The sequence below is a fragment of the Ostrinia furnacalis genome, unplaced genomic scaffold, assembly GCF_004193835.3.
Source record: "Ostrinia furnacalis isolate ACB-3 unplaced genomic scaffold, ASM419383v2 OfSCF6947, whole genome shotgun sequence".
In the NCBI taxonomy this organism is placed as follows: Eukaryota; Metazoa; Arthropoda; class Insecta; order Lepidoptera; family Crambidae; genus Ostrinia; species Ostrinia furnacalis.
This window is the reverse complement of record NW_021137186.1, coordinates 213,179-234,266: the sequence shown is the minus strand read 5'-3', so window position 1 is coordinate 234,266 and position 21,088 is coordinate 213,179. Positions and strand designations below refer to the sequence as shown.

The following is a 21,088-nucleotide window of genomic DNA, read 5'->3' as shown; positions in this document are numbered from 1 at the left end:
GGGCCAAAACAGTAGGTATATTGCAGCTTTGCAGCTCAAAACATTAACACGAGAGAGTACAAAAAGCAACTTCAAAAATCCAAAAAACAACATTAAAAAAAAGTAAAAAACCATAAACAATTATCAAAAAGGATTGCTGGCCAAACTGCCAGCAACAATTACTTTTAATAAACAACGTCTGGTTATGTACTGTATAGAAATAACTTGCGTTTGGAATTTCAAGCTAGGCAAGCAAATATTGTTATGTATATTGAATAATATGATCTTATTTAGCATTACATTATTCAAAACTCCGAATACGAATATTGAACATTGTTTTCGCAATATTAAAAGCAGTTTATCAAAATTCCAAGCGTATCCAAATTCTAACCGAAAAACTAATAGACCAACTCTAATAAACAATAATCAAATAGTTGTTACTTCTAATACCGATATATGAGTAGTACTCGTATATACAACTTTTACGAGTACCATTTATTATCTTGTTATGAGGAATGGTCCAGAGGGTCGTCCTGGGGGACCTCACAAACTGATATTGGCGGATTCCAGAGGCGGCCCTGAAGGGCAAACTTGTTAAGTAAATACGACGTAATGGGATTTTTTGTTCGGAAGGTCAATGAAAATACTTTGTTTGTCTACACTTTTGTATGACCGCTTGAGATTTGGATATTCCTTTGTAAAATAAAGAAAAATGGTAATTAGTTATTAGATTTTACTAAGTTGGGACTCACAAGGTGGACCGACGACATCATAAAGGTAGCAGGAAGGCGCTGGACGCAGGCCGCTACCAACCGGGCAACATGGAAAGCATTGGGGGAGGCCTATGTTCAGCAGTGGACGTCCTATGGCTGAGATGATGACGATGATGATGAAGAAGTTGGGACTCTATATCAATAAACTCTAAACTAAGCCGAGCATCACTAAGTAAATGGAAGCAGTACTTAAGCAGCAACTTTACCTAAACCTAACTCATGATTCATTATAAAAAATATCCTCTCCTAGTCATTTGGAAGTTAGGGAACGTGTTCCATCTCAAAGATTAACTCCTCCATCGGTCAAAAGTGGTGTTATAATAGAGAAATGTGCAGCTTATCTTACTAGCGCAACTAGGAATGTGAATTTCAGGTCATAGAATAATGTTCTAGTTGTTTCTATTCCACTGCATTACAGCAATAAATGATTCAGAGTACACTGCACATCAATAAATCCTTTGTAGCGGCCGCAATTAGTAAGACAGTACACTTACAGACAGCTGAGTAGGCCAAGGGCCAGTTACCAGGCTTGAATTATACCAAAATAATATTGCTAACTCGTAGCATTATTGTAATGAAATAAGATACATTTTGAGAGTTATCGTTACTGTTTCATTGAGCAAAACACTACAGCCAGGATGAAGCAAGTAAGGTTAATTTTTCTACAAATTTATAATAGTTGACAAAAATAAAATATAATGGTAGAGTTTAAAGTTCATTCTGGGAATGGGTAGTCAATGCGAAAAAACGCTCAACGGTTGGAATGTGCAGGTGTCAAAATGTCCATACGGACCGGTTGTTAGTGTGGCAGAAAGTATGAACGTCAAAAAGTCCCAGTGCCAAAATGTACATTGTTACCATGGTTACAATGGTTTAGTGACAATGGTACACATTACAAAATACAAGTACAACAAAAGGTGTGATCATTGAAGTAATATTACTNACTACCCAGTCCCAGAATGTTAAAGTTGGTAAACAAAAGTTAGCGAGCCTAACAGGCGAATCAAACCAACAATGGCACATTCAGGAACATCAAATTAAAAGTTTTCATGTCGTTGTCCTTTGCATAGGTATTTGTCCAGCAGTAGATAATATCTTTTGACTGAAATGGTGATGATGAAGTGATGAAAACTCTTCTTCTAATAAATCTTTGATTTGTCAGTTTTGCGTGATGTGCAATGAAGGGCATCTTCTATCTTCTATTTAAATAAGTATAGTCAAGAACAGAGCTGATTGAATGTTACTGCTATGCTCCGTGTCAATCTTCATCAGAATTTCTGATTAAATAAGATCAATCAAGACGTCCACGCAGTGTGAGACGGGATAAAGGTAGCAGGGAAGCGCTGGACGCAGGCCGCTACCAACCGTGTAACATGGAAAGCATTGGGGGAGGCCTATGTTTAGCAGTGGACGTCCTATGGCTGAGATGATGATGAATCAAGACGTCAAGTTGTCTCCTCGCCTAGACAAGTGCCATAGGTTACACGAGCGCGTAATAAAACCCCGGTTTGTGGCTGTTCACGCCGGCTGAGTCTGCCTTGAACTGCTATTTTGTGTTAGCACTTAAAGTAATTAAATGGGATTATATTACAATCTAGTCTTAGGCCGAGTTGCACCATCTAACTTTGATCGTAGCTATGACGATAACCGGTGTATTTTGTATGGAGTTTGACAGATTTTTGACGTTTGTCAAAGTTAAAGTAAGATGGTGCAACCCACCCTTAAACTGTTAGACCAAAATGGGCATTTTCCAAGAGAAAAAAAATGTCTAATTTAAGTTTAATAGATTCTATGCATCTGTTTCATCGATCTGACAAAATAATGGTTATGGTAATAATGATTCCGCGTCGCTGTTTTTTATTAAAGTCAAGTCTACTGACTGATATTGATTTTAAAATTATTTGTAAGTATAACTGGTAGAAGTCAAAAGCTTAATTTAAGCTTAAAAGTAGAGACACAAATGGCTCTTAATAAGATAACCAGCTAAACTAATTACCAGAATGTGTTTCTATTATCCAAATGATGGTCCCATAATACTCGTATTGAATAGATAAGTTCTTTGAATACTAACACACTACGCCGCCGGTTAAATAATAATGTTATATGGATTAGTGCAAAGTGCAAATATAAACAATTGAATAAGCTCGCTTATAAGCTTCAAAGCGTCATCAATAAAGCTTTCACGTTGCCTAACACCTAAAATCCATTTTCGCTTGCTTTTGTATAGCTTTGTTTTAATAGCACTCCCTCTACCATCACTCACGTGAACTTTATTGTCTGCGTCATTAGGTGCAATTTTCTAACGCGCTCCATCAATCCTGGTCTGGGTTTTGCTATTTCATTGAATTAGAACGGCCTAATTAGTTCCATTGTGCCTATAAAAGTTGAGGGTTTATTTCCCATTTGGCTCAGTGAGGGAGGCCTTTGTTGACATCTGCACGTTAGCTGATACTGGGGATGCAGATCAGCCAAACCATTCCGTGAAACAATGTTTTTTGGTAGTGTCAGAGAATTTTATTTAAAAAGATTGGTCAATATTTTAACAAATTAATAAATCAAAATGAAAATGAAAAATCACGGAAAATACTTCTGTCATCAGAATACAATGCTAGCAGAAGTGTCGAAATGTTACATCACGTAGTCCGTTAAGCTTAAGCTCTTGGCCTGTATCTCATCTGATGGTAAGTGATGATCAGGCCGAAGGTGGAAGCGAGCTTCACCCGGAATCCTCAACCACTGAGGAACCTGGCTATCTTACCCAGAACTGCGGAACACCATTATGTTAACATTATGGCGACAGACTTAAAGTCAATAAATAGCCTGAAACGAAGCGCCAAACTTAAACTTTTAGGGCTAGTATCTAAGTTACGGAAAAATATTTTACGAAATTACAGAATTAAGACATCAACGAATGTTTCTTTGACCTGCTCAAAGCTGCTGCTGTTCTATTTTGGTTGTGGCTTAAGAGTTACTGCGTTCATTACTGGGAGCAGCTGCGGCCGCAGCCGCGGTCATGCCATTCAGCCCTTGAAACGGTTATCCTTGCTGGATGTAGTTCTTTTGTATGAGCTACGGAAACTTTGTTGGGGTAACAAAACTTGTAGCTCAATCACTCGTACAAGTAATTGAATTGAGATGTTTGATATCGACTTATTAGTTATATTCAAAACAAACAGCAAAGACTACGTAATGCAATCTCCATGATGACGATTATTTTTTCACAATGATCTTTAGATCATTATCATGATCTGAAGGCCATTTAGTCTCCATTGCAGTAGAACGATCCTCTCTTCTAGGTTGAACCTTCCCAAGCTGGGTTGAAGGCCTGATGTTAAATTAATTGTTTAATGTCTAACTATAAATAGTAATGAGTATCCGCACCCTTTAAAAATTGTATTCAATTAGTTGACTGTTGCGCTTGCCGGAACGTGGCATTCATTCCAGAAACGATTTCCTAATTAGGTCTGCGTGTTATGTGTCCTACCCATTGCCAATTCATATCAACATACTAATTTCAAATTCCTTGTTCCAGGACCTCTCCCAGCAAGTGGCATCAATAGCATCCCTATCAGTTATCACGCTCGTGCTGTCACTGGTGCTGGCACTGGCGCTGCTGCCCGCCGCGCCGGAGTGGGAAGCGTTCGCGCTGACGGGCTCCGTGCTGGTCACGTTGTGCCTCGGAGCAGGGACGCTCATGGCCACGCATCACGCGCCGCTGCCGCTGTTCGCGCTAGTACTGGTGAGTGAGCGAGTGTAGCGTCCCTAGTGATCAACTGGCGCTGCTGCCCGCGCCAGTGTGGAGGCATTCGCGCTGACGGGCTCCGTGCTGGTCACGCTGTGCCTCGGAGCAGCGACGCTCATGGCCAAGCACCACGGGCCCTGCCGCTGTTCGCGCTCGTACTGGTAAGCTCAGCGAGTATAGTGTCCCTAGTGATCAACTGGCGCTGCTGCCCCGCGCCGGAGTGGGATGCCTTCGCGCTGACGGGCTCCGTGCTGGTCACGCTGTGCCTCGGAGCAGGGACGCTCATGGCCACGCACCACGCGCCGCTACCGCTGTTCGCGCTTGTACTGGTGAATGAGCGAGTGTAGCGTCCCTAGTGATCACTAGTCGCTGTTACCCACCGCACAGGAGTGGGAGGCGTTCGCGCTGGCGGGCTCCGTGCTGGTCACGCTATGTCTTGGTGCAGGGACGCTCATGGCCACGCACCACGCGCCGCTGCCGCTGTTCGCGCTCGTACTGGTAAGTCAGCGAGTGTAGCGTCCCTAATGATCACCTGGCGCTGCCCGCGCCAGTGTGGAGGCATTCGCGCTGACGGGCTCCGTGCTGGTCACGCTGTGCCTCGAAGCAGGGACGCTCATGGCCACGCACCACGCGCCGCTGCCGCTGTTCGCACTTGTACTGGTGAGCCCAGCGAGTGTAGCGTCCCTAGTGATCACCTGCTGTCGCTGGCGCTGCTGCCGCGCCGGAGTGGGAGGCCTTCGCGCTGACGGGCTCCGTGTTGGTCACGCTGTGCCTCGGAGCAGGGACGCTCATGGCCACGCACCACGCGCCGCTGGTGTGTTGGTGTGTGGTTCTTTCTTTCTAAGTGTTTTGCCACTACCTCATTTGGCGGAGAATCGACGAAAGGTGGAGTTTGACCACGTCTCAGCAAACGTAATCTAGGACGCCCACTTTCTCGATGGGCGAACGATCTCCAGAACCTCTACCTAACTGGCAGCAGTTGGCTGGACAATAAAAGCGGGAGATCTCACTCTCTATCATCTATATTTATCTGTCTCGGATAGATTTTTAGCAAGCTTGGTGTCCCTAGATTTTTAATTGCATCATTTCTTAAACTAAGTTATTCTGCCCATGGTTCGCATATTTACCATCCAATGTTAAAAGAATTTAACAAAATTTTTGAATTCAGCATCTAAAACCATAACCCTAACCTTTACCACGTACGTGTCAGCTAGCCAAGATGCGAGTAATATGGCTGAACTAAAAGATAATCCTAAGAGCATCTTCGTGTAATCTTTTGAAATGACGCCTCCTACTCTTAGTACGACGGATTTACCCATATTTACGGGACGATCGATATACCCATATCTGGTTAATTTTTTATAGAGTTTGACTGATTTCCATTGAACAAGAGCAATTTTTGATAAAACATCAAGAAATTAGGTAAATGGACATCTATAAATAACTGTTTTCCGCTTGGATACGAAATATTTTCAGACAAATTGTTTTGTAAATTAAATATCAACTACTTGGCAACATGCCATTTCTAGAGTATCTGTTTTGTAACACTATCCAGATTGTCACAGAAAAATGTTTGAATGACGGCCAATTAGAAAAAAGAACTTGAAAAAAAAGTCATGATCTTATTTTGTTTTGCATTCGTTGCATCCGTAATCACCAACATTCTTATTAATATTTGTGTGAGTTGTAACATCCTTGAAAAATTACTTTCAAGTTTTTGTTTCTATTAGAAAATGTAAACTAAGTGCTGATTAATCGCATTGCATCTTTGCTCATATTTTCAAAGTACTTACTAAGCAACCGTCTGTAAACCATTTTAAACTGTTAGAATATGAATTAATTTAAAGGAGTCAGTTATGTAGTAGGTATGCTTTGTTTTGCATGACTTGGCAGTCTTGGGTGTGATTTGGACTTAAAATTTTTTGCTGACTGCATTATATCTTTTAATGCTAATTTACCTATAAAAATACCTGAGAGATATTATTTTATCCCAGTGCACCAAAGTCCAATTTACTTTAGTGTCGATTTCTCCTAATTTCAAAAGAATTTTCTATGTAAAATGCAAGAAAATTATTCGCTTGCTAAATAAAGCTCGAACAAAACCATAATTCCGATGCACTTTCAGAGCTTTTAATAAAAAGCTTGCGACTTTCATTTGATTTTATATAACGTTGTCATCTTTATTATCCCACTAAAGCCTTTCAGCGTCACTTGTTGCTTATCACAAGGGATTAGGGTTTAATATCGGTTGGTGATTTTCACAAGATTTCTTCGATTTATGTTCCAAAGGCTTTAATTTTAAGTGGTGGGTACACGTGAATTCAGGCTGAAAGCATTGGCTCGTAAACAATGAAGTGTGGGAGTTGAGAGGAAATTCTTAAACGTCACTCTTTGTACAGGTATGAAGTAAGAGTGTAAGACTTCTATACCAGGGATGTTATGGATATCCGTAACCGTGACCGAAACTTTCGGATATCCGAAATAAAAAAATATCCAAAACCGTAACCGATTCAAAAGTTTCGGATAGTTTCGGATGTAGGCAGTTTAAATTGTTTTTTGTATAGCATTATATGTAAAGGCATAACATCCTGATTTACCTTTATAATGCCATCTAGTATCAATTTTTATTTTTTTATTACTCTTTATTCGATGTAAAGTGTGCGTCCATGAATGAACATTTTATTCTATTCTGCATTCTAGAGCACAGATATCCGTAAACGTAACCGAAACCGATATAATATTAATCCTATATCCGTTACCGTATCCATAACCGAAACTACATATCCATAACATCCCTATTCTATACTTATGTGAGGAGATTGCTGCGCTCTTCAGTGCTATACAAAAGCAGTTAAAGTGTAAGAGGCTTTTTAAACTTTGGGTTAACCCTCGACTTTGGGAATTGTATTCATATTTGAAAAGACGTAAATTGTAGGGTGGTTCTGGACAAGTTTAATGGGACCAAGAGAATATAAACATACTGTAAAAATACCAACAACTGAATTTCGATATACGATTCCCAGATCAGTTAATTTAAAATTCACAAAACAAACAAACTGTATGATTTTATCTAGGCAACAAATCTAAATTATTAAGTAACAGCGTGAAAAGTCACTTTTTAAGGTTCGGGAAAAATATACTTCGCTACATTAAAGAAAAGTGCAGGATAGGTACAGTTGATTGAGGTACTTAATAAAAATATAAGGAAAAAATTTGCGTATGGTAGGTATTGCGGTTTTCCCTTAAAACTCTATAAAGATGAGGAGATTAGGGGATCCCTGCGAGAGCTATAGCTCAGCTATAACAGTTATTTCTTTGAAGGGAACATTGTATATATTATTAAATATATCCTTAGAGTCGTTTTGGAGTAATATTAATACAGATATTTAGCATTAGTTTGCTATTACCTATTAGTATCAAATCAAGTTAATAAAATAAATCTGTTTAACTATAAAAAAACTAGATTCATGATTTAATTTTCATAATACATGCCATTTACATGGGACTTCAAACAACTGAAAATGCTTTCAAGATGATCGTTTAATTTAAAATTCTGATTGCTAATCTGTCCCCAATATTTCTTATTAGAAACTTTTATTAGTTGCCTCAGATTTTTGACCCTCGGAATTAATTTGATTGAAATGACAAAGTTGTCGGCGTAACGCTCCATCGGCACTCGGTCGTCATCGAACTTTGTGATCCGGCTGAAATTAGTTGTAATCGTAGTTTAAATTTGAGTTAGTTAACTACAAAGTGCTTAACAAGCGTGTTTGTTTTGTAGACAAGCGAACTTAACCCATTTAGACCGATAATTATTTTTGTAAATAAAAATGGATTTTTCAGCAAGAACTGACAAAGAAAGGCATAAAAATCATGAAAAAAATATTTTAAAAAATTATTCATAAAAAGGGGGCCGTGGGGAGCCCGTACCATATAGGGTACAGTAGGTCTATATGCATGCAAAATATACTAGTTGTTCAAAGAAGTTTTTTATTTATTTTTCTATGATATAAAATAAAAATAAAATCACATAATCACTAGTATCACACTTGGCATACCTTTTAAGACGTTTTCTGTGGCACTAACCACATTTGGTTCTTTTTTTCTACCTTTTCCGAAGTTAGTGAGGATAGCTGATGAAGGCCTGGCTTCTTCTGACTTGTTACGTTTATTGCTATCAATAACCGCATTTAACAATACGATGATGGAAAATTAGCTAATCGATCGCAGAAAACTCTGAAGGTAATTATTTACATCGACATTATCTTTATCGCCTGAATCTTCGTCAGTCTGATCATCATTAGTGGTCATCTGACAAGACAGCAGTAGAAAAATACCAATATTGCTTTATGTTTGCTGAAATTATCAAATTTTTCAAGAATTATGGCAATATTGTGAAGCATCATTAGCCTAGCCAAAGAAAAATAATAAAAAATAAATTATATTTTCTCGCAAGATTTGCTTATGCATAGACCTACTGTACCTTATACGGTACACCTATTTTAGACTAGAAAAAACAGTACAAAAATAATCTCAATAATATTTTTTTTGTAGTCATGATATCTATTGTACTCTATTTTTTTAAATAAAATTGATAAATATTATAAATTACCATAAATAATATGACATATGCCTTCTTGAATACATTGTAATTTTTATTTTTGTTTTCTGTCTAGGAATTTCAAAAATATTTCCGTAACCACTTGTTAAAACGTATTTTTAAATATTTTTATGTAAAATAATCACTTTAATCTTACTGTCACAATCATTTTTACAAAATAACAACAGTTTGGTTTTTCAAAATATTTTCAAAAAGATACCGTACCACATAGGGTACGGTAGGTCTAAATGGGTTAAGGATATTTCTTAACTTTTTGTCTGAGATTAACGTTAGATGTAGCTTCACATTAAAACACAATGTTTCTGTAATGTGTGTATGTATAGTCCGGGCCAATAGCAACTGACACATTGACTCTCTTTGAGTCAATTGAATGTCTTACGCCCGTATTCACAAACATTACTATGAGGTCTCACAGTGCACGTGGACGCATAGGGTGACATTCGAACCAATCACAGAACTCTATTCAACGCTGTGCGTTCGATTTACTGCTTCACTTAAGCAAGTATCGTTTGTGAATACGGGCGTTAGTATCCATAACATTACTTAGGAACTTTAGGTTTGTTATGCACATCACTAGATACATACATAGATAGACAGCTCATTGACAATATTATTCGGTTCTATTTTGTAAAAAATTACATAATACAAAGTAGGCTTTGATTTTATTATTGGTAGTTTTTGTATTAGTGCGAACTACTCGTACATATTATAAAAACTCATACTCTTTATTTTTGAAAACAAAGTAGGCTTTTAAAAGCACTTTTATAGGTCTAACTCTTATCTGTTTGTGTCTATAACTCATGCAAACTCCCAAGACTAAATGATCTCTACATTTCACGGCGGTCACAGACCACAATCAATCTTTGTCCACGAGTAGAATACCTATCTCCGTGTCGCGGCATAAATTAATGGCACTCCAGCGACTCCAGATTAGTTCAGCCCTCAGATGTAAACACTTAACCGGTGATTAATCAAATAAGATGATAGATTTCACTAAGCAGTAACGTAAGATGGTAATGCCATTTACGCGGGTGAAGTTAATGCGTAACTGTATCTGTAGTCGACGCCCAGTAGGAGTTATTGTCTGTATCTTCTTCTATTTCTACTGGCAACTTTTGTCAGCGACTTCACCAGCTGAAATTCAGTTTGTTCAGTTTGTGACGTGTATTTGTCATTTTGAAGTAGATAAAGTAAAGTATCATCAAAATCCGTTCAGTACTTTTTGCGTGAAAGAGTAACAAACATCCATCTTCACAAACTTTGACATTAAATAAAAATCGACTTAATCAGTAAGTGAAATGTTAAAGCTACGCACGCTACAATCAAAGATAACCTATTCAAATCTGTATCTCAAATTGGTGTCAGTGATATTCGGTTTTATTTGAGAAAAAAGTTTTTAGTTTCTATTCATGCGGACTGTACGACTTTTTAACGTAGCGCAAGCTTTGGTACCATGGAATGAGAAACCTATGAAAATTTTCCTCTCTCCTAAAATTGTAGAACTAAGATAGTAAAAGAAATTAAATACTATTAGAATAAATTTTCCGTGCTCGTGTAAAGTTAAAAAGTACCTAGCATTTATTGTTTTTTCAGTCAAGTAATCTACATAATTTTGATGAGCTTTCATTTCAAATAAAAATCACCTCCGAAAACTCAACTTCCTAATTACAAAAATCTTCTGAAGTAACTATCGCAGATAATTGGGTAACTTTATGCAAACTTGTTTCATTTCGGATTTAATTTGACCTCCCAAACTGGGGTCGTATTCTTTCATCCCCTTTGATTAAGCAAGGGCCAACACCTTTTGCCTTAATAAAAGTGGAGGGTATGCTAATTATTATCTAATTATGCGCGGTCAGGCCGGGAACAGAATTATTTTGTTGTGGCCACTAGGGATTGGAGGTAGAAAAAAAAATTTTTTTTCGAGTAGCAACGAAACGTTATTATTATTGTGCAAGTGAGGTTAAAAGAAGAGAATTAAGTAAATATTAACTTTTGAATATACGCTTCATGTTCATAGCTCCTAATAAATATTAGTTGGCGCATGAAAATACAAACTTAGGAATAAGTACATGGTGAGTTACCCCAAGAGCTTCTTCGTTGTGGATAAAAAAAAAGTAACTGATGATTTTTTTTCTTCTTACAAGAAGTCATGATTTTTTTTTAAATATTGTTATAGTCTATCCAATATAGCTTGATTAGAATGACGGCTGTCAAACGAATGTGACTTGTGCTGGGTATGTTTCGTACGGTTCACATAGATGTATCGATAAGTTTTCGAAAAAATGATAATTATAAAAAAATGCACTCAATTTTTCTTCATATCTTTATTCATAAAAATGACAATTATGATTTAAATTTAAAGACAGTAAAATTTAAAATTCATGTTAAGGGTGTACAACCTAAGTCGTAGTCATTATCATCGGTGTTCTTCAGTGGTTTTTTCCTCTCGCTAGAGGGCGGTGGGCATCTCTTCTAGAGCAACGGTGCTATGAATACCCAAAAAATTACCGGTGATTGATTTTCGATGTTTGATTATTTAAGAATGAAATGTTTTTTGGTTTTTAATAGTGAACATTTAGAAAAACGTATATCTTGACTTAAATATGTTAAAAAATTAGTTAGAAAAAAATTTTGTTAAATATGTTAAAAAATTTGTTTTAATTTAATATAACATTTGTCGATATGTCCCAACACTAACATTTTTGTAACTCGAGATAACCTTGTAGAGACGTCGTTAATACTCTAGCTTGATTTTTATAATTTCGAATTACTACTTATTGGAGTAATTTAACGCTGTATTTACACGAAATTAACATTTTTATTGGAAGCACTGTCGTCGAAAATATTGTTTGTAGGTCAGACGTGAATTATTTCTTGTCCGCCAATATTTAGCTCTCATTGATCGCTACTACAAAGTTATGTCGTTACTTTTGATGGCAGCTGTCATTCTAATCAAGCTATATTGGATAGACAGTTCAATATTATGTTTGAGTTACTAGAGTTTTGCCTATAAACGTTTTGCTTGCCAAATTAATGTAAAACGCACATGAACCAATTTAAAAAAGTCTGTGAAAAAATTTTGCATATCCCAATTTATTATCCCATCATCCAGGACAAAGGTTTTATTTATGAACAGTACCTCTAGTACGAAAAACTTTCGAGTTCGTTTCGTTTGCGTATTCAGTGTCATCGAAAAATTTTGTATGAAAAATTAAACAGCGCCCCCTAGGGCGGCTATAATATAGGGGGCGCTGTTTAATTTTTCATACAAAATTTTTCGATGACACTTTGAATACGCAACGAAACGAACTCGAAAGTTTTTCGTACTAGAGGTACAGATGTGCCTGAGATTCATTCACAGAACACTGGTGTTTTAATCGACTCCAATCATGTCTCTTGTTCAGAAACCAAACGTAAAGCTCGCAACAACACTCGAATGGCCGCAATATCCTAGCGCCGCAATTTGTAGAACGGAACGCAGAAAAAGAAAAACGCGTTCGAAATTCAATTTGAAATGAGCGCCGAGGAGTTTTGTATGATCAGTGAAATCTGGCACATACATATTCGATTAACTTATTTAGTCTGTGGTATGTGATTTAGGCGGGAGTTTTGACAGCAAAATATTCTGAAGGAAAGTTTTGTAAATAATCAAACTTTGTGCGCAAGTATTCTTGAAAGTTATATTGAGAGTCAGGAAGACGAAATTACTGTTAAATTAAGCATTTTTTATAGACAACGTCACCGCGTGGCTTGACTTACATACTCAATTACTGTTGGTAAGCAAAATACCGATTTTTTTCCGTGTGATTTTAACTTTTTTCCATATCAAGCGTGTTTCTAGACGCTGTAATTTAAAACAGGCAGTTTCCATGTCGTTTTGTCGAGATGAACGCGTCCAATTTCCTCCGCCAGCTTATCTGCGCTTCCAATCATTCGGTTCGCGTCAGCGCACAAATCACATATGACGTATCGCGTTATTTTGGAGCCTGTACCCTTACTTGTACCCTTGTACCCGCAATATCTGTGACTACTGATTGGAAAATTTCGAGACCCTTTAGGCTTTGGGCGTGAAAATTCTGTTTGTTTTAGCAATTTATGTAATGTAAAGTGTTTGTCCGAGTTATTGTTTTAGAAATGCCAGTCTACAAATACGGATAAAAAATAACTGAAATAAAACTGTTGTGTCTGGTTAGCGGTCAGTGAATAGGTTAATTAAGTTTCATGTAGGTAGGACCTAATAATTAAGGTTTATAGTCTTAGTGAAAAATGTTGTCAATGTACGCAAAAACCACAGTCTATGTGAGGAAAATGGAAAAGTTACAAGATATTAACCGGAAAATATCTAAGTGTAGGTACCAAATATAAATACGACTAGGTATGTCCTATTTGTACATTTGCTTGCATGACGCTTTGTCGGCAGTTCGAAAAGCTAAAACGAAGCTAACTTCAGCGGTTTACCGCTTGGAATTTGTTCGCTCACTACATGTTCAACGGAATAACAAGCAGTGTGCTCTCATTAAAAAGACTTTACCTTATTTTGATCTGTTTTACCCGTAAAGTTAAAATTCTACCGCTAGGTATATTAATTTTATGGTTTTTCCGTATTGTAGTACAGAGACTACAATGTACAGTGTACATCATCATCATCATCGAACATAGGCCTCCCCCAATGGTTTCCATAATGACCAGTTTATAAGGTCGTCGTCTACACTGTAAAAAAATTTAAAAACCTTATGTGTCGACTCTACATTTATGTATTGTCTTTGCTTTATGATTTTTCATTGAATAAAGTCTTCTTTTTTTAATTTTCGTACTTAGATTGTGATCGATTTTGGCCAGCAAAGAAAATACAAATTGATCTTTGTGAGTCTACTGTATCGGTTTTTCTATTATAAGTGCGAGGGAAATGAATAATTTTCACGGCACAGTAACATTTTCTTCCCAAGAATAAAATTTCACTGTATGTTTCCGCAATATCCACATGCAAATATTTTTGTAAAAGACTTTACATTGTATTTTTGTACAAATTTTGCTAGGATATAATATTTTTTCTGGTTTTAAGCTTATCAAAGTAACTATAATAATAATAGTTTTATATCTGGCACTTAGCCAGAAGGATATCTTAGACTTGTCATGCTCACTAAAATGTCTCTGGGGTAGTGGCGTGTGAGGCGGGTCGTTACATTCCCTATAATATGGTCGAGTGAAGCGATGGCTGGTTCACACGTCATGTCTGTGAACAGGCGCTGCCTTCGGGGACTGGTCAAGGAAAGATATACCTGACATAAAATATATATGTACCAAAACGCAACAATTAACCTAGAAATTAGCACGGCACTAAATAAATATATTCAAAACTGCCACGCGGTCTCGTGCTAGATGGGCGTCTTAAAGGCCACCTTCTATCAACGGGAGCGCGTGGTAAGTAACTTGCTTCTGAATGTATTGTAACTTCCTACTTTTTTATATTTTAAACCGGCAGACAGTGGTGACTGAGTTTGTTGCGGCGCTTCTTCTCAGCACTTGATAAATGTTTGTCTCGAAGCGTAAAAAGAAGTGGTAGGGCGAAAAAAGAATGAGACATGTATAGGCTCCTTAAGAGCATTTGACGATTTGCAAGAACTAATTTAATTAGTCTAAACAAATAAAGAAAATTTTGATTTTGATTTTATAAAAGATGTACATAAAACGTCTAGCAATGAACTATGACCGTCAAAATTTGACATTATTGAAATCTCTACTCGTATCTTTTAAAATTCATTAAACTTTATTAACATGTTTGGAAAAGTATAAATGGCCACTTTCCTGATCTTATCTAGGTGTTCGATTGTCCATAGCACGCGTTATCCAATAAACTTTTTATGGTGCCATTACCCTATTTTTAATCTTGCAGATGGTGCACACCATGATGCCGATAGCGCGGTCGATATCGCTCGCCATGTCTGTGGTGCTCACGCTGGCATATCTTGGCCTGGCGTTGGGCATGAGGACCGAAGGTGAGGAGAGGCAGTTCTATCAGCAGGTATGTTTACATCATCATCATTATTTCATGGCGCAAGTTTGTACGTTTCAGCCAAATGACGTCCACTGCTGGACAAAGGTAGTAGCGACACTTTAGTTTCTTGTTGGCTTAATTTATATTTTTTTATAAGTATAGGTGTTTTTATATTAAAATAGTAGTGTTTTAAGGCAAGACGTAAACTTTTCATTAAAACTTACTTCATTTGTTTCTTGGTATAGATGATGATCAGGATTAGGTTGTGATCCCGGGCCGCGCTGCCGGCACGTGCCGCGACCAATCGTTGGGCGTGGTGCTATACTCTCTCGAAAGCTGGTCGAAGTTTGTCGCTAATGTAATTTCAAACAATTTAGGACCGTTGAATGACATTAGGTGTTTAGCCTCCCCCAAGGTTTTCCACAATGAACGGTCCTGCGCTGCCCGCATCCAGGCTCTTCCCGCGACCTTTACCAGATCGTCGGTCCACCTAGTAGGAGGCCTGCCCACGCTACGTCTTCCAGCCCGTGGTCGCCACTTCTTTCCTGCCCCAACGGCAGTTTATACACTATGCGGAAAATTAACCGAGTTGAAATGCTAAATCGCACACCGAAGTATGGGCGACGCTCGGGTGGGGAAAGGAGAACGTAACCGAGATGGTGTTCACACCATTGCGTCCCGACCAATTCCTGCATAGTGTACTTGCGCCAACAGGACGTCCACTGCGGATCATAGGCCTCCCCTAATGATTTATTGAGCGGTTGGTAGCGGCCTGCATCCTGGTCAATGGGCAAGGCACATACTTGTAGTACGCAAAATTTTGACGGTTGAACAAGTACGAGTACGTAGACATACATATACAAACGTCAAACTAATAACACCTGTTAGTGAGCTGTTAATAAGCAGAGGTTGTCTGTTATGTACCTACAGTAAACTATCACACTATTGTGCCTAAATAATTTTTAGAGACCAAATTGAGTGTTATCTTAGTTTTCTATTTAGTCTCTCGTCATGTAACAAACTGAGCAGATACGTTACAGGTGAAGAATTATTATAGTGTCAAAAGTTCAAACTACGATACACAAAGTTGTAGGTATAACAAGACAAACAACTAGAGCTTGTTAAACAACTAAATTTCTGGCAGTTAGGGCTTTCTGGCGGATGCTATAATGCAATACCTACTCGCCAAGGCAGGTAGTGCGAAATAGGTTGTAGGGATTTCGTGATTTCGACCCACACAGTCAACGTTTTTAGGGGCTCGACTTCTGACTTAACTATATTTTTATTAAACCTTTGTTTGTCACCTGTCATCTGCTTTGTAATGGAGGGAAGTCGAACTTTAATTTCGAACTCCTCCTATCTTCTTCTGATTAATTTCGTTGCGGGTCCAATGACAGTTTAACTTTCCCCCGGGGCAAATTTGACCTTCATTGGTTGGGTTTTTATGGCTAAGCTGTAGATCCTGGCTATACAGGACTGTTGCAGTGGTGGGAACGAGAGGTGGGAATAGTCCCGTATATTTTTATTTTACTCTAAAGTGATATTTTATGAAAATAATGATGGTCCTCCTACTGCTTCAGCGCTCATCAGTTGGCGCTACTGTCTTCGCCACTAGCAAATGACAGTGACCTTACTCTACAGTGGCGCCAACTGGTTAGTGCTAAAACGATAGTTCTCATTGAATACGTCATATTATAATATTTATTACTTAGTATGAAGTATTAAATAAAAATAAAAATGATAGCCAATTGTCGCTTTATTCTAAGGCTTTGGGCTGGAACTATGCAGCCTAACAAAGCACTGCACTTTTTCAGCGTTAAACAAAGAAAACATGTTTAAAACAATGCAGGAACTTCTCTGTGGTAGAAGCTCATTAGTGATCCCGGAAAACGTACGAATACCACAATATAGTTAGTAGTCAGCATAAAATAGTTCCTGTTCTGTAAAAATGTATAATCTGCTGTGCTGTTAACTGTGGTTGCAAGGAAATTTTGAGTTAGCTAGTGCATAGGTACAGTGAGCGTCAAATAGTTCGTGATACTATGGTGATACCCAATATAGACAATAAGTTCGCAACACGTCTTTGTTACGGAATAAAATTGTGTTGTCAACTTTTTGGCCACTAGGTGTCATGAACTACACTCGACATCAAATAAATCGCACCTCCCGCGACAAGCACTTTCAAAATTGGTACCATTTAAAAGCCTAGTTATAAAACTCATTTCATTAAAGGAAAGGTTTTTACCCCAAAAATGTGTCTTTAGTAGGATCCAGAGTCACTTCTTTAAAAAATAGGTAGTTACGCTTGAGCCAACTTTTATGGTTATAAAACTGTTAAGTTGGGATTAATCGCTATCCATCTGTTAAAGAGGACACGTGTGATCATTATTTGGTTTTATTTTGGTCTAATTGATCCCAGAGGTGAGCCCAAAGTGAGGTCTTTTCTCAAGTCACATTTATGGTATATGTTAATCATTTATTAAGAAATTAAATGTGTTTTTCTTTAAGGATATTTATTGTGCTTTCAAATAACACCAATATTGTTGGGGCACCATGATTGTGTCAGATGAAAATCTTTAAAGTTCGCGTCGCGGAAGGTGCGGTTTATTTGATGTTGAGTGTATTACTCACTTGAGTGTATTGCTCACTGCACTTGCTAACTCGAAATTCCCTTGCAAGCACAGTCAAAAGCACAATGGACTCAAATTTTGCAGAATATTACGTCTCTAATCCCTACTAGTAGAAATACAAAACATTTAAGTGTAGGTACTAAAGTTATAAATAACTTGCATTTCAATCAGAACTTAATTTGATTACTTGGATGTTTTGTAAAAATGAAGATTGTTTTATGTACCTACATAATTGAAATAATAGCTACTAAATTGCAAGAGATATTAATTCATGAATGCAAGCGATTTTCAGCAATTAATGTAGGATTATTCGAAAACCTAAGTTTATTAAATTACATTTTACTTAGTAAATAATATTTTAGTAATAAGTTGCAGGGGTCGAAATAATTATGATGCTATTTACGAAATTCATCAACTTAAAGTGACACTATGTTATTAATATTTCGTTGAGTAAAGTGATATTATAGCCTGACCAGGAACATAAAAACCCTCGCCATGTTGCGGAAAACTAATGGTACTAATTTCTTTTAATGGCAACAGTAACTGAAAACTTCATTATAATGTCACCTTGCATGTCAGTTTATTGCTGTCATAGTGTAAACAAACTTTATTTTAAATGTGCGCAATTGGTTTTATGAATTAAATTGCTAAAATATTTTTAAAGTCTTGAAAGAAAAGTGGTTCACAATGTGTTAAAGTATTTGTCGAAGAGAAATACTAAGGGTTCGGACAATATTTTCATTGAATAATATTTCCGACAAAGGTTGTCAAATTGACTGACATGTTTATCGTATAGTACAGTCCACTATGAAAATTAGCTGTGGTTTGTTTCAACTACCTATTTTAAAAATTTTTGTCACTTTCTAAGTGTTGAATTTTATGGGATTGGGAAAGAAGTAGGTACCTACCGAGTTTGAAGCGTTCATGAGCAGACATTGCAGTTGAATATTCAAGTTCTGAATTTGATTATTGATGAATAATAAAATAAATTCTACTAGCTCGATTGATGGTTTCATTTAATTTATTTAAATCAGGTTACCTATAATAATATTTTTTCGTTAATTTATGAAAATATCAAATTAGCCCGTAATCCTGAATCCTGATACATAAAGTTAGCCTATTAATTTAACACAGGTACGACTGTACTCAGTGTTGCACTATCAAATGCAATTGACGCGCCTCTATGCCAGGGTTTTTATGTTCCTGGTCAGGCTATACCTACAATATTTACAATGTGCATTCTGCAAAAAAAAAACTGACCAGTATTAATTAGAATAAGTGCCCAAATGTTTATTTATTACTTGGTAGCATTATTAATTGTGTTCGTCGGCTACACATGATCCTATAAGTAGGTACTAATATGTACTTACTACATCATATCATTTTGTCCTGCAAATAAAATTATTATTGATTTAAATTGTCACCTTCTGTTATCCCATTTCTGTTACTGCAAATTAAAATGATTTGATTTGATTTACATTGTCATCTTCTGTTATCCCACTACTATACTTACTTTTTTTTCGCCGCGCCAAAACCGCGAGCAGCTAACTAAAGTATATTTTTGACGAAAATATTAAACTTAATGAGAAATAGCAATTCTTTCATATGTACAAATTACTCCAATTCATCAATCTGAGCAGAACACTGCGAGTCTGCGAGTAATGCGCGCCTGTCAGGAGAAGATAAGCAACACACTCTAATTGTGAATTGTTGCCTTTTGAAACTCGCAGGCGTTTCATGCGCTTTCAAATTCTCAACTCTTCACGTCGCATTGTCAAGCTGAAAGTAATATTTTAGTGATCCCGTTTGCTGCTAGGGACTAAATTCGTATGTTTGTTCTCACACAGATGTACCTACGAACTTGGGCAGAATACGCTTGTCTGCACACGATTTTGGGACGAATAATGCTAAACTATTTTGGATCCGTTTTTAATGGTTCGTGTAAGGGTTTCTAAATAATGTTGTCTTAAGTTCCAAGTGTACTTTGAATTTCATAGAAAATTTTGTCATTACGACCTTAATAAGTAAGTGTACAATTTAATTAAGATCTAACGTAAATGGATTTATAATCCAGTTCAATTAAAAACTTTTTCAATAACGATTTTCTATTCAGATGTAAGTTGTCTCTAAACATTTTAAATGAAAACTTGTTTCTATTTAAAGCCGAACAACGTTTCAATTGTTTTGAACCATGCAAAGGTTAATAATATCACAAACTTTACTAACTAATAACAAATAACATTGAATGCAAAATATAAAGTACAAATAATTGTTTAGGATGACTGCTGAAAAGGTTAAGGTTTATAAACATTGAATATTAAGAAGATTTCAATGGAAAATTACTTCATATAATATTCATTTCAGTATTAAGTTAGTATGTCAAGTTGTAAAGCTAGACAAATGGATAAACATTGTTTGAATACGTGCTTATGTCATAGGCAGGCCATAAGTTAGAATAAAATGTAAATTGAAATTATTTCACATGCCATGTGGCGAAGGCTATAACGTTTTAAAATGTGTTTAGTGATGTGATACAATGATTGTATTTGTTTTTAAAACATAGTTTTTAACGTCCGTCCACTGATAAACAGTTTTCAGTTTTGATAAACAGAGTTTTCTACTTAAACTATTACAAGGATTATTAGAGGTAGGTACAATATAAATCTGAAGGAGATCTAAGATCTTGTTGACATAGATTTCAGATCTCCTTCAGACTTATAATACGCTCTGTCACGTCATAATTGTCCATGTCACCCCTCCCGTAGCCGCTCTCATACCTCAGGCATTGACTGAAGCGTAATTATAGATAGAAAAATGACGTGGCGTCTTCTTCGTAGTTTAAGTGTATTTTACATGCATGTAGATTACTATTTACATTTTGGAGGCCATGTTTTTCTTATCGACTGAACATCGATAGGTTTAGTCACTAAGCTTTCATGCTAGACGGCAGTAAGGTGCACAATTTATTTGTTGTGGTAACTGGAACGACTGTAACGAGTCGAAGGAACGGTAAATAATTGTACAGTAGACAATAGTGAATTTTAATAAATATATCAGCTAGACTTTGACCTTTAAATAGATAAAGGAAACAAAGATTCAAAAGGTTTAGAGATAGTTAGTGTTTCAGTAGGAAATAATATTTTCTAGAATAATTTAAATAGAAATTCGTTATACAAAGGCTGAGTAGCTCCACCTAACTTTGATCGTAACTATAACGCTATGCGGTGTTTTTTTGTGAGGAGTTTGACAGATTTTTGACGTTTGTCAAAATTAAAGTTAGATTAGATGGTGCAACTCAGCCTATCACCAGTACAACCAGTATCTACTCTAACTACGGAGATTCTT

General features: G+C 36.8%; 1 protein-coding gene across 1 annotated transcript in view; it reads left to right on the top strand.

Annotated features, from left to right (window-relative positions):
- LOC114363061 (adenylate cyclase type 2-like) overlaps nt 1-21,088 on the top strand; it is a 34,804-nt gene that overhangs the window by 10,863 nt on the left and 2,853 nt on the right. Inside the window, exons 3-4 of the mRNA XM_028318666.1 lie at nt 4,285-4,491; nt 15,012-15,140. Of these exons, the coding sequence (XP_028174467.1) occupies nt 4,285-4,491; nt 15,012-15,140 (336 nt within the window). The remainder of the gene's footprint in view (nt 1-4,284; nt 4,492-15,011; nt 15,141-21,088) is intronic.